This window comes from Aphanomyces invadans (assembly GCF_000520115.1).
Source record: "Aphanomyces invadans strain NJM9701 unplaced genomic scaffold supercont1.7, whole genome shotgun sequence".
NCBI lineage: Eukaryota > Oomycota > Saprolegniomycetes > Saprolegniales > Verrucalvaceae > Aphanomyces > Aphanomyces invadans.
The window spans coordinates 1,765,536-1,778,725 of record NW_008580152.1 but is presented as its reverse complement, the minus strand read 5'-3'; the positions used below and the strand labels follow the sequence as shown (position 1 = coordinate 1,778,725).

The following is a 13,190-nucleotide window of genomic DNA, read 5'->3' as shown; positions in this document are numbered from 1 at the left end:
ATGAGTAGTTTTCGTCGTTAAAAAAATCAATTCTATTTGCCGACTCAGTTATGTGTTTTCAGAATCCAATACAGTTTTCAAGATGTTCCAGACAAGGTTCCCATACTTTATCCAAGTCTAAACTTTGGCACAGTCATTGTGGACCAGAGTAGTATTGCAAAATGTATTCCTCAAATTCCTGCCAAGTTGGAAAACCTTCAATATTTTATTGATGCGTGAACCTTTTGTCGGAATCCTTGAATCTCTCAGCTAATTTGAAATACTTGTCGATTGTATACCTAGAACGAGAAAGGAATTTTTGACTAAGTGTCGTTTGGTTGTAGAACGACATAGGTTTTACGGTACGAATATTTCAATCGGGCGCCGTGGATTCGACAACCCCAAAGCAGGACTTACTTCGCTCTGAAGCGCTTTGTATTCATTCAAGGTCAGCGAATGCCTTGTTACTCGTTGGAAGGTCACTGCGAAGGTTTTCACGGCGCCTCCACGCATACAGCGTCGGTGGAGCTATCGATTTATCTTGAAAAGTGCACTTCGCCAGAACGAACTCCAAGACCTTTCGTCGTGGGTCCCATGCCTCGCTACTGGAAGAACGATAGACCTCTTGTCGGCTCCCTACGACAAATCTCGCGACACGATGAGTCCAATTCGTGCGTCTAGTCGCGATACCAAATTTTAACCGCACTTAATTCGATATATACCAGAATCAAAGTTTCAATGGCAATCACTCACCAGGACGGATAAAGTACGAACATTCGAAGGCGCTAAAGTGCGCTTTTTCACACAGATTCCTTCTACGATTCAAGTCGTTGGAGCATCGGCTTAGTCAATGGGCATGGCTCCGTTGGTATGTTGGTAGCTGTGGCCACTTCCGCATTTTGCTTGAGCTCGCACAGCACCAAGGTCGTCGGCCATGCTTGTCCACGAGCTCCGCATTCCGTTGAACAGTACGTTCCCGACTTCGAGGTTGCCGAGCGATGGTGGTGATGCACTCGAAGAACGGTCCGTCACGAGGCGCTCCATCCATGGAAGTCCTGACGAACGAGTCGTAAGACAACACCAATGGACAGTTGGGTGACAAGTCAACCCCATCTCGAATTTCAAGATCCCGAGCAAGGATGGTCAGTACACCCTCAAGATGTACATTTTGGCCGACGTCCCGCCGTACTTGGCGTTCATGTTTCCAAGGGGGACCTTGACCCTGATTGAAGAAGCATGGAATGCGCACCCGGACTGCTTTAGGTACATCACGAGCTCCTCAAGCACAAGCTCTACATCTCGTGCGAGTCTGTTATCTTGCCGGGAGCATGTATCGACAACAACGCGCTCACCTTGTCCGAGGTCGGTTCAAGTCATTCGCATCGAAGACGACCTCCCAACGTCCCCACCGGCGTCCGACCTCATCCACCCATGCGAGTATAAGTGCCCCCCAAGTCCGGTCGCGGGCCTTTGACGAAAGGACTGGGTATAGCACCTCATCCCTGTCACATGACATGCTACAACTTGCTCCGCGTGCATTTCGGCTGCCTTGGGTTGCAAAGGAAAATGGAGTCGTTTATCCAAGTGTTCCACACGTCGTCGCGGCGAGCCTTCTGCATGTCCCATCGGTGACGGTCTTGCGCTCCAAGATATCCGTCAACTCGAACTCGACACAATGCATGACAGATACAGTACATAATTACGAATATCGAGTGTTGATCGGATTTTCCAAATTTATTTTTTCTTTATGCCAAAAGAATTATTCGACATAGGCAAGTGAGGTAGTGAAAGGCAACAATTCAATATTTTTTGCCACGTGTTTTCTACACGGTCATGATTTGAATCTTGTGCGACTTGAGTCGGGATAGTTCGATTGTAGCCGGATGTCTGCTGACTTCGCAACGGGGACGGAAATGTCCTTCTTCCAAAAAATTTATCGGCTTCAACGCTCAATGTCCCGAAATTTTTTGACATTTGAAGTTTCGTCTGCTCAACAGAACTTGAAATCGTACATAGTAGATATATTTTTATTAAGTACGAAATTGACACAACCTCCATACACATTACTGTGCAAAATTGTATATTGCACTCCTCCACGACCACGTCATCACACGAGGTGTCCAGTCTAATACTCTTACGTACCGACGGGTCGTCGAAAAGAAATGATAGTTCGCCACATCCGACGTATCTTCAACCCCATCAAGCATGCAGCACAACAATGTGTCTTACGGAATTTCTCTTGATAGCATGGATACGGTTGCACACGAAATATAAATATTGGACAAACGCACCTAACAGAGCACGGAGTGGGATAGAACAAATTCGTACTTAAGAGAGAAAATTCCCGTCTTCGATACGTCATGGCATTCGGTAATTCTCGTCGACACCGACACCGGTCAGCGCCATGTTGATCCATGAGTTCCGCGTGCCTTTGCACATGACCGTGGATGAGTTCCAGGTCGCGCAGCTGTACATGGTGCTCGATGCGAGCGAGAAGAACACCAAGAATGGCGAGGGTGTTGAGATCCTCAAGAATGAACCGTACGACAACTCGAATGGCCAGCTCGGGGACATCTCGCCCCTCTCGCTTGTGAAGATTCCTCGCAACAAGGGTCAGTACACACTCAAACACTACCACGTCAAGTCGCACATCCCATCGTATGTCAGTGCGATGTAAGTGCTTTTCCTGTGCCGCCTCATCTGCAATGCCGACATGATCATGGATTGAATGACTTGCTGTAGTTGTCCCGAAGAAAGCATGGTCCTCATTGAAGAAGCGTGGAACGCTTACCCCCACTGCCTTACTGTCATCACGAACGGGTATTTGGCAAAGCAAAAGTTTTACATTTCGATTGAAACAGTCCACGCTGCTGGTGCTGGAGATGAAGGTTCTGCTCCTCGTTCTACATGAAATGCACTGATGGCATCATTTCTAGACAATGCCGTTTGCTTGTCTCCCGCGGAACTTCGGCAGCGCACCGTCGAATAGTACGTGCTATGTCAATTGACTGACCTCACGCTGTGACTTTTCTAGCATCCGTATCGACTCACACTTGCCCAACGAAGCCCCCACGCCACAAGCGCTTGAATTCGACCCTTCGACGTACACATGTCCGAAAACTGGTCGTGGGCCGCTCCAAGCCGGCTGGGAACGCAAGTTGACCCCCGTCATGACGTGTTACAAGGTTGTTCGCGTCAACTTCGACTACTGGGGATTTCAAGGCCGTGTTGAAAACGCCATCCGCGACCGCCAGCGCCGCCTGTTTCACTCGAGTTTGCGTCAGGTACGACGTCTTGCTCGACTGGTCTGTGTTCATTTGTGCTTGGATGTAGGCGCAATGCCTGTCGCACAAGTGGAACGGCTTGACCATGGACGACATTCGCCGGCTCGAAGCAAACGTGCAGAGTAAGTTAGTCGCCCAGCGAGCGGCGTAAGACTTGCGGTGAAATAAATTTGGAATGGACGGAGGACTGTCACATTTGCGGAGTAGACTAGCAACGAAGGAGACATGGTCGGCACGGTGGCTTGGACCAACGATGTGCAATGGCTAGCATCTACGTAAGTGCGTCGGAACTGCCCTGACAGCTTGTGTCGGCACCAACCGAGAGCATTTGGAGAGTGTCCGCGGCATTGAGCAAGTCGCGGCCAGTAAAATACATTTGTGTCCGCATAGCCAAATACAAGCGAGCGTTCGGGTTGTTGCCGCAGCACTTCGCCAGTCATTAGCTACTTCCCCCTCACCAATGCGACACGCAGCGTCGCGACCCCCCTGAAGCGCAGGCGAGGCATGCATGCAGCTGTGTATGGCAATTGCCGTTCGGAGCAGCCATGTTGTGGTATTTGGCCATGTCCTGTAGGTGCTGTGAGCAGCTAGTGGCGCCGGATGCCCATGAAATCCACGCGACGTTCATAAATACAAAAACGGTTGGCTCTCGACTACGATTGTAGGCCCTGGGACAGGATCTGGAACACCATGAGCACTAAATAGAGAGAGGCGTGCGAGACGTACCATCGAGAGAGCGTACGACGCGATTAACGTAAACGCAATGGACCAACTGCAAAACTGCGAGCAGCACGGAATGCTCTCAGGCTCGTCGTCGTCGGCAAGGCCAGCGGGGCCGTACATTGCGCTCCACGGGAACGACAGCGAGTGAAAGACCAGGACAAGCCTCCCCCAGTGTACGGACACTGTACGCCGCGCTATGGATGACACCGATGAGGGTGATTTGGGGCGGACGTATGTAGCGAGCCGAGTCAATCTCGCATGTTCATGACCGCTTCCACGTTGCAAAATCGCATCTGACGATGTGACACAGGCCGACAGCACGAGGCGGTACATGACTTGATTCTTTGGCTGCACCACGACGTCCTGGCGAATCGTGCCTTGTCGACACATCGGACACGGCTTGTCCACGAGGTCGACTAAGCACTCGCTACGAAACTGACATTGAAATCGTCGACGAACTCCACATGCCACGTACCGATCAAATGTGTGGCCACAATAGAGCGTGACGGGAGACGCAAACGGCTCCAGGCACACAGCGCATGTCAAATCATCCATCGCCGTCGCAGGAGCCGCGGCACCGGTCGTCGCCATGGCAGAAGATCTCGCTCAAGTCGGAGTGGTCGGTATATCTCGCGTGCAGATCGTTGCTGGCTTCCTTCGGAGTCCGATCATCCGTTTGAATCATGGACGAGTGGGAAAATTGCCCTTCTTACAACCTAAATAGAGAAAAATCAGGCCCATTTCGACGAAAAACACACAAATACGAGCGAATTTTATGGAAAATTCCCCAAGTTACGTGGATGCGTGGACGTGTTGACGCAGACAGGTTTTGTCGACGGGATGTTGCACTTGGGCAACGACATGTCGCTTCGGAAAGATCCACGAGGACGATGCACGGCAAATCCGAAGCGTCTGCGGCATCTCCACGACGAGCCGCTCCAAGTGCCTCCCAGATCGACGGTACCTTGTCTCGTGCTACATTCTTTCGGTCCCATCGCGCGTGTTCACAATCCTTTGCGACAACGGAGACGACACCTCCGTCGACTTGCGAAGGGTGAAGTAGGGGTGGAAAAGTACGATGGATGCGTTGGCCGACTGCGTGATTCGAGTGGAGATGGCGCTGTCGATGAGTGGACAGTCGAAATGGAAGAGAGAACGGTGCGCGATAACCATGTCGCCGCTTTCGTTCGTCTTGCCCAAATGCGATGGCTGGGTTGTTCGAGCGACGAAAGAGCGCATGATCTATGCCAAGCCATGACTCTATCCTCATGCAGCGATACATGCTTAACTGATTGGGAACGTTTTCTCATCGTTTGCGTTGCACAGACTTGTCGATCCTGGCATAGGATTCGTTTCTTTGCGTTTGAAATAATCGACCAAGTCGACGCACAGGGATGCGTACATGCACAGCATCCCAACACGGGGAGCGTTGGTTTGAATTGATGGCGCGGCTGGCATAGCTGGAGTGGTCGCTGCCGTCACCTCACCACAAAAACACGAGCGCGTCGTCGCTCAGGTCGAAGAAGTGATGCTCCCGGCCGATAGGGTACTCTGGCTCCAGGTCATGGCGTATGCGACGGTGACCCTGGGCGCATTCGGCGATCCCGTATGACCTTGCGAATGGAATCTTCCGTGCTTTTCCCGACGTTTTCGGTTAGCTGGGATGCTTCCATGCATCTTGGAGTCATAAGGCGTGTGTGCCACATGGGGCATGGGCGACGCTAGTGAACGAAGCGTTGGTTGAACTTAAAGCATGTTACACAAATCGATGCCAAGAAACACGTTGGAAATGCTCTGCGGTTTGTGGAAGAGCCTGGCATACCATTTCTGCAAGCGGCGAAGATGGCCGTAGGTCAAAGCCAACATGCATGACTTGGTTGATTCGCTGTACTACTCTCTCGACAACCACCCCAAGTCGGTGCACTTCCTCGGGCTCGCGCGCGACGAGATAGCCCTCGTTTGTGGTCCAAACCACCCCCGCATCCTCATGATTCCAACGGTACTTGCTTTTTCGATATCTTACACTGGCCAGTTCGTCGAAGCGGAGGCGATAGCGACGGCCGTCCACGACGGCATGTTCCTTTTGTTTGGCACTGGCACACCATCACGTCGTTGAATATCTTGATGGCACTGCAGCGATACCGTGGCCAGTATGACCTCGCCAAGACGAGCATTCCATTGTTAGTGTGCGACGGAGATGAGTAGGCGAGCGCGGCTTGGCTCTCGTGGCATATTTGCGGGGCGACCTCGGTCTTGAATTGACCACATTGGACGGCGCGCACGCACATTTTGGGCCGCAGCAGGTCACGACCCACATCACACTCGTCATGTGCTACATCGTCCATCCTATGCTACCCTGGACACCGTCGACTCGAGGATCAACCCATTTCAAGTCAAATGCACGTTCGCCACGAGTGCTTGGATCGATTCATGTGCAAATATCGAGCAACCTCCGAATTTCAGGCGAGTTGTGCATATGGTTGGAGCGACCGCTACAGTCTCGCTCGGCAGGTCGTGCTTTGCCTTCAAAGGATCCCATGACAGCGTAGAGACACCCTGGACGTTGTTTCTCCCAGCCGATTTCCCGTCGAAAACAAGCGGGCCCCCATCATCTGCTCTTTACACACGGACGAAGTCCTCCTGGCCTTCAAACACGTGGAGTCCCTCCGTTTTCCCACGACCTCGTAGGCATCCAACATGACGATGACACTTTGACGTGCGACAATATGTTGATCGAGCCGACATCCAAGCGGGTTTCGCCACGAGGGACGTAGCGGTTGGTGAGCGTACGGGCACTTGGTCATTCCAGTCCACTCGGAAAGCCACCAGCGAACGAATTGTTTCGACCACACAACGGCCTCAGCCAAACAACTCTGGGACCCTCACGATCCAAGCTGGAGCAGGTTGGTTCAACAGCGTTCCGGGGCATGATGCGGTTGGTGAAGGGAGGTCCGAGGTTGCGGCGACAGCGGGCTGTCGCCGCAACCATTTTATCGCCCTCCGCGGAGCCTTTCCACGGAATCCATGTTGTTTGAACTATTGTCAAGAGGGACTCCGTGTTGCTTCCGCGTTGGCCGGCGGCAAGCACAACGCCTCTTGAAAGTGGTCGGCCTTACACTGCCCATGCCTCCGGCAAGGAGGAGGCGTCCAAGTGAATCCAACTTCCATCGCTTCACACATTGCCGTGGCGAAGGACAGAGATGTAGTCGAATTTGCGGCGGCGCACAGGAGCGAACGAAAACACGCGTCCGATGAGAGGTGAGGAGAATGAAGGGGCTGTGTAGCGCAATCGCCCCCTTTCAAGCGTCGCTGGGCCAAGCGCAGTCGTCACCTGCGACGTGCCCGCCTTGCCATCGTTAGGAACGTGATTGAATTGTGACGAATACGCGAGGGTACAGGGGGCAGCATCGACAAGGAAGGTTGGTCGGGTGGTGCGTCGACGTGAGGAGTTCATTGCGCTGGCGTCCGCGTAAACTTAACGATGGATAGGCTCTCGTTGAACGCTTTTCGGGACCGAATCGTCTACTCGAGGCGCCCGTGAGACCGTCACAAGTTCATATCGGAGGGACGCGACGAACCTCCATGTGAAATCCTTGCGACAGCATGATGCGCGCGATGTCGTTGGGCTTGTTTTCAGCGACAACGACCATGTAAAACACCCCCCTCGGAGTGAGCACGTCCTACCACGCGAATAACTCCATGCAAGACGACGGTTGAGCCTACGAACATGGACGAGTGGCAGCACACGGTCGATGACTTCACGGCCGTGTTTTCCACCGGCCCACGCCGCTTCGATGCCGCTGCATGAGTTAAAGGGCTCGTTAGAATGGCAAGTCAATGTTTGGAAAGCATGGAGCACATACATGGAACCAACTTCGTCGGACGGAGTGGGAACGTACGGTGGATTGAACAGCAAGACGTCGACTTGCTGGCGCAACCGCACTTGGGTTAGCAAGTCCATGCGAAGGATCTCGATGCGAGACACACCATTGAGCGAAGCGGTATTCTTGGTGCACGCAGTAGCTTGCTCGTTAATGTCGACGGCGAAGAGAACGATGTCGTCGATCCCTGCCGCCGCGAGTTGGTTGGTTGCAAAGACCCCAACAACGCCGGACCCTGGTCCCAGCTCGAGCATGATGCGTGGGTGCAAGGCCACAAGGAAGTCTTTCTCGTCCTGCAGCGCATCCAGGAACAAGTACGTGTCTTCGGCGGGTTCGTAAACGTCGCCGAGGTCGTCTTGCGTCGCAGGCACCGTCGCCATCGTTCCAAGTCACGCCGCGCGATGCCATTGGTTCGTCGGCGGTGTGAATATTTATATAAATACCAGCATTGCATTCTAAAATCAATATATATATTTTGCACGCAATGAGTATTATTAATGCAACATCCAAATCCATTCGGAAACGATCTTGCGTCGATCCACACTTCGTTCGCCAGACGCCCCCTTCCACCGCTTGCTGTGCCGATGGAGTTTGCGTCGCGCCCATCGTCCCTCTCGTCCGTCGGACTGGCCCCACCAGCTCCATCGTCGACGCAAGCCAGTCAACAGAACGTCAGGTACTACCACCCGGCAGTGCTCAGTCAGATCCGCGAAGACTGCATGGCACAAAAGCTGTATCTGCGCGCGTCCGAGTTCACCGAGATCAAAGATATGGTGCTCTGGGCCGGTACGTTCAACGTAAACGCAAAGAAACCTGTGTCAATCGCAGAGGCGGCCAAACTACTGTACTGGCTGCGCCCGAAACACGACAACGATCATCTGTCGCCGGACATTGTCGCGGTTGGTTTTCAAGAGATTGTCGATCTCAACGCCGTCAACGTCGTTGTCAACAACACGTCGGGGCCGCGCAGCGCGCAGTGGGAAGAGAGCATCCTTGCAGCGCTAAATTCGCACATGTCGGACGACGCGTACGAAGTCGTGTTGCACAAGCATCTCGTCGGAATTCTGCTGCTCGTGTTCGTCAAGCGCGACCACCTCCCGTTCGTGACAGACGTCGTGGGATCGACGGCGGGCGTCGGCATCATGGGGATGATGGTAAGTTTGCATGTGTCTTCTTTCCCCTGCGAGTTTTGACGACGCGGCCGGTCTCTAGGGCAACAAAGGGGGCGTCGCCGTTCGCATGACGCTCTACGACAGCACGATGTGCTTCGTCTGCTCTCACTTAGCTGCGCACACACACAACGTGGCGGGGCGGAACGCTGACTTTGCCAACATTTTGTCCAAGATTGAGTTTCGCGACTCGATCTACGACGAACTAAACCCGATGGGGTACGCGTCGCGGCTCGTTCTCGCATGGCCTCACGGCGGTGGCGTCTTTTTCTTCATAAAGGTCACAGGAGGCGGCGGATCACGCTCTGACAATTCATATGCACGACTTTATCTTTTGGCTGGGCGATCTGAACTACCGCCTCGTGGAAGATGCGAATTTCACGGTCGATGACTGCTTTGCCCACGTGGAGAAGCAAAACCTCGACGTTCTGCTCGCGAGAGATCAGGTGGGAGCCCGGTCGATTGAATTGGATGGCGGGTCGTTGTCCTCTCCGTATTCCCCGTGCCATGGCTTCATGGTGACGTCGTCGGCGCCACGGAAATATTGCCACGTGGCCCGGCAAGTCGTGGAGGGCGTGTAACATGAGTGGCATCGTCTGAACGACCTGTGTGTCTGTCTGGGCTGTGTAGCTCAACCAAGAGCGCGAAAAGGGCAATGTGTTTCATGGATTTGAAGAAGGTCCGATCCGATTCCCGCCCACGTACAAGTTTCAAGCAGGCACGTCATTCTACGACCGGCGGCCCGAGAAGAAAATCCGCGCGCCGGCATGGTACGTAGCCATGGCGTGTTCGCGATTTGCAACTTGACCCCGATTTTTCATCCCAGGTGCGATCGCATCTTGTGGAAGGCCAAGGCCGACACGGTCGCGCTCAAGCACTATGGCGCGGCGATGGAACTGGACATGTCGGATCACAAGCCTGTGGCAGCATTATTCACCGTCAAGGTAAGCATGGCTCGTTTGCAGATAACGTGGCCTGGGGCTGCGCTTGGCTTGATGGAAAAATGTTGAGATGGGTGGCGAGACCGCAAGTGACCCGACCGGGATGCATGTGTAGGTCAAGTACGAAGTGGACGAGAAGAAGGACGCTGTCCAGCGCGAGATTTCGCGCGAGCTGGACAAGTGGGAATCGGACAACAAGCCAAAGGTGAGTCGGTCGCTTGAATGCCTTCGAAGCTGCTTGCGGGAGGTTGCTGCTTGCTTTTGGGCATGCACTCAGCTGCCTCGCATGCATTGGTTGATGTGGGAATCGATGGTGGTGCCTTGGCTGCCCGTGAATCGATGGGGTGGATGTGACGTTGGTAGATTTCTATCTCGGACCACAACTTGCTCCATTTTGACGCGGTGACGTACCTCGTGCCGCAAACGAAAACGTTTTTGATTGAGAACACGGGCCTTGTGGTCGCGCATTTTCAACTGGCGCCCAAGCTGCAAGAGTCGGCCGTGTCAAAGGTACACAAGCATCGATACGCCATCGTGAGGGCTGGGTTGTGATGGATCGAGTCGCGCGCAGAGTTGGCTCACGGTCTTGCCCACGTATGGCATGATTCCGCCGAAAGAAAAGGTCGAACTCAAGGTGACCGTTCACGTCATGCTTGATGCCGTGCATGCGCTTTCGAGCGGCCGCGACACCCTCGACGACACGCTGATCCTTCGTGTGGCCAACGGCGCCGATCACTTCCTTGTGGTGTCGGGCGACTTTTTGCCGTACAGAACCGTGCGACGTCTTTCATCTTGCTCAGTTGGCGTCGTCGCATAGGTCGTGCTTTGGATGCTCGCTCGAACAGCTCGTCGTGCAAGTCGAACCCGTACGAAGCGTAAAATCGATCAAGCGGGAAGCTGCTGTAAGCCAGAAGATCCCCAAGGAACTCTGGCGCATGGTCGACGCATTGTACACGCATGGTCTCGACGCCCCCAACATTTTCTTGGACACCGATCAGGTTCGTCGCTAGGGCCCATTGTACGAGTTAGGGACGTCAGGCCAACTTGGATCGGTTGTGTGGACGAAGAGGCGGCGACTTGCATGTGCCGTGAACGGATGTCTGACGTGTGCTTGGTTGGAGTCGAACAGAATGGCATGCGTGGCTCCGAGAATTTACATTTTCATCTCACATGAACGTAGTCGGAGGCAGCGGTGTTGCGGGAAGCTCTAGACACGGGCGCGCCATTTCCTGTCCATCGGTACGTTTGTTGTTTGGTGCAAGTGGGGAGATTTGGGTAGACGCTAGCCATTGCATGGGGCCATTCTTGACATCAACTCTTGGCTGCGTGTGTGTGTGTGGTGGAGTTCACTGGCGTGTGTAGACCACAGTCCATGGCGGCGCTTCTTGTCCACTGGTTGCAAAGTTTGCGTGAAAGCGTCGTGCCCGAGGCGAGCTTGTCGGCGGACACGACCGCGTCCGTGACGGTTGACGGCCTTGCGACGGTGCACTTCAACACGTTCATCTATGTGAGCTCGTTCCTGCGCGAAGTGCTTCTGCACACGCCACGAAATCTTCTCAACACGTCCAAGATTGGTATGTCGACCGCCATCCCCTTGTTCTTGATGGCTCTCTCGGTAGCGCACGTGTTTGGACGGTGCTTGCTCGGGTACAGCGTTACGCAAGGTCCAAGCCCCAAGATAGACATGATGGAGCGAATGCTGGTGCATTTCTTGACTACCGGCACGTTGTAACCCGATAAGGATCCAGTGTGGGCTGCCTGGTGCTGCTCTAAAACATACCAGTTGTGGCGGCGGGCATGTCTGAAGAATGGAAAATCGTGTCGACATGCATGCGAAGTTGGCAAGGAAAGCGCAGCCTCAACCGCCAGGAAGACCGACCGTCTGCGCCACCAGGCGAGAGCGCACCCATCTTCGCCCCTCGTGTCGTTGAATGCCCTTTCATATTCGCTTCGGCAAGAGTGAGGTCGACCACAAGATCGTGCTGCGTGCCAGGCGAGGCGTGGATGTACTTGCGACTTCGGCACTCCTTGTGGGTGGCGGGAACGAGCTGCTGGAATGGTCCTCCGATGGTCGTCGTGGGCAAAAGGCCACACCCATCGCATCCAACGAAACTATTTACTCACATTTGGAGAACTACACAAGGCGAAATCCTCCGCCGGGGCGTGCACTGTGGCATGTCGGAGATAGATCACAAGTGACCTGCAGTTGAAAGGGTCCATGCCACGTAGCGCGTAGTCCGCAGACGACGACGACCCAGAACTTGGCGATGTCGGTGCCAGCCTGCTCCACTACGCCAAGAAGCGGAATGGGATAAACCAGGAGCCTCCGCCACGGAAACCGAATGGATCGCGTGGATGTGCCTCGGCAGAGATGGCCAGTGGCGACGTCGTGCGATTCTGGTGCCGGACGGCTCCGAGTCGTCCCAGTATACAGGTCGGATGTCGCAAGGGCTTGGTACGATTCGGCAGTCGTACATGAGTTTGATTCCAAGGGAAAAACAATCCACCGACATCTTCACACATCCCTTGAGCATCTTCCATCGACTTCACGATCGACATCGCGACTGCTGTCCCCTTGGATCGCATGGCCCAGCGCACACTCGGCTGGTCGACTGCACCAACCGCGACGTCGCCAAGCCAAACTTTGTCTCCCTTTCGCATTTTCAGCTCGAGCACGTGACCTGGTTGTCCTGCCACACTGTGTAGCACATGCACAAACTCGTGCATCGAAAATGCCAGGTCCAAAGGGACGTTCATCTTGACGTGCTCGACAAATATGACCTTCACCTCGCATCTCGGTAAAAACTCCATCAGTCGTGTCAACTCAAGTGGCTGTCACAACTCGCACATAGCACAACAACGTCCAACAGCTGAAGCTGCGACCGCCGTCCCCGACCTCGCTTCTCAACCGTTGATTTGGGTTGTGTGCGTCCATCGTGTCACGGTGCTCCGAAGGGATTGCGATCGCCACATCCACGTTCGGAGACGAGAGGGGCATGCCGATCGTCGACGCTTTCCCTCCTTCACGCCCCCGAGTGCCGCGCGACCCTGTACGTCCGTCTACGCCCGTATAAATCCCTTGATCAATACGCAGTGCTGCAAAATGTCGGCATGCTTCATATTCCACGTGGCTGGTTACCACGCACCACATCGTGTCGCTCACGCTGGTCAAGGACATTGTCGAATGCGAGGGATGTGGGCTGCATTGGATCA

The 13,190-nt window shown here is 54.1% G+C and overlaps 4 protein-coding genes across 7 annotated transcripts; 2 read left to right on the top strand and 2 right to left on the bottom strand.

Annotated features, from left to right (window-relative positions):
• The first annotated feature begins 2,355 nt into the window (after positions 1-2,355).
• Positions 2,356-3,739, top strand: H310_04699. Of its 2 annotated transcripts, XM_008869155.1 has the most exons (6): positions 2,356-2,652; positions 2,722-2,867; positions 2,916-2,967; positions 3,014-3,263; positions 3,313-3,385; positions 3,471-3,739. In XM_008869155.1, exons 1-6 carry the CDS (start codon positions 2,384-2,386, stop codon positions 3,473-3,475), a joined length of 795 nt encoding a protein of 264 aa, XP_008867377.1. In that variant the 5' UTR covers positions 2,356-2,383; the 3' UTR covers positions 3,476-3,739. The 2 variants fall into 2 exon arrangements, with proteins under 2 accessions (XP_008867377.1, XP_008867376.1); XM_008869154.1 differs by having other exon boundaries at positions 3,313-3,489.
• A 62-nt stretch (positions 3,740-3,801) lies between these two features.
• On the bottom strand, positions 3,802-4,695 carry H310_04698 (hypothetical protein). The gene is made up of 3 exons (XM_008869153.1): positions 4,462-4,695; positions 3,990-4,413; positions 3,802-3,943 (listed from the first exon to the last, which is right to left on the bottom strand). Exons 1-3 carry the CDS (start codon positions 4,575-4,577, stop codon positions 3,917-3,919), a joined length of 567 nt encoding a protein of 188 aa, XP_008867375.1. The 5' UTR covers positions 4,578-4,695; the 3' UTR covers positions 3,802-3,916.
• A 2,572-nt stretch (positions 4,696-7,267) lies between these two features.
• H310_04697 (hypothetical protein) lies at positions 7,268-8,261 on the bottom strand. 3 transcript variants are annotated; one of them, XM_008869152.1, is made up of 5 exons: positions 7,974-8,261; positions 7,850-7,914; positions 7,714-7,786; positions 7,565-7,666; positions 7,268-7,508 (listed from the first exon to the last, which is right to left on the bottom strand). In XM_008869152.1, the coding sequence occupies exons 1-5, from the start codon at positions 8,169-8,171 to the stop codon at positions 7,437-7,439; spliced, it is 510 nt and encodes a 169-aa protein (XP_008867374.1). In that variant the 5' UTR covers positions 8,172-8,261; the 3' UTR covers positions 7,268-7,436. The 3 variants fall into 3 exon arrangements, with proteins under 3 accessions (XP_008867374.1, XP_008867373.1, XP_008867372.1); XM_008869151.1 differs by having other exon boundaries at positions 7,850-8,261; XM_008869150.1 differs by having other exon boundaries at positions 7,565-7,786; positions 7,850-8,261.
• A 126-nt stretch (positions 8,262-8,387) lies between these two features.
• H310_04696 (hypothetical protein) lies at positions 8,388-11,804 on the top strand. The gene is made up of 12 exons (XM_008869149.1): positions 8,388-9,021; positions 9,080-9,255; positions 9,317-9,482; positions 9,667-9,806; positions 9,863-9,980; positions 10,093-10,182; positions 10,341-10,487; positions 10,549-10,742; positions 10,795-10,975; positions 11,158-11,216; positions 11,340-11,551; positions 11,597-11,804. Exons 1-12 carry the CDS (start codon positions 8,452-8,454, stop codon positions 11,707-11,709), a joined length of 2,166 nt encoding a protein of 721 aa, XP_008867371.1. The 5' UTR covers positions 8,388-8,451; the 3' UTR covers positions 11,710-11,804.
• Positions 11,805-13,190: the final 1,386 nt, after the last annotated feature.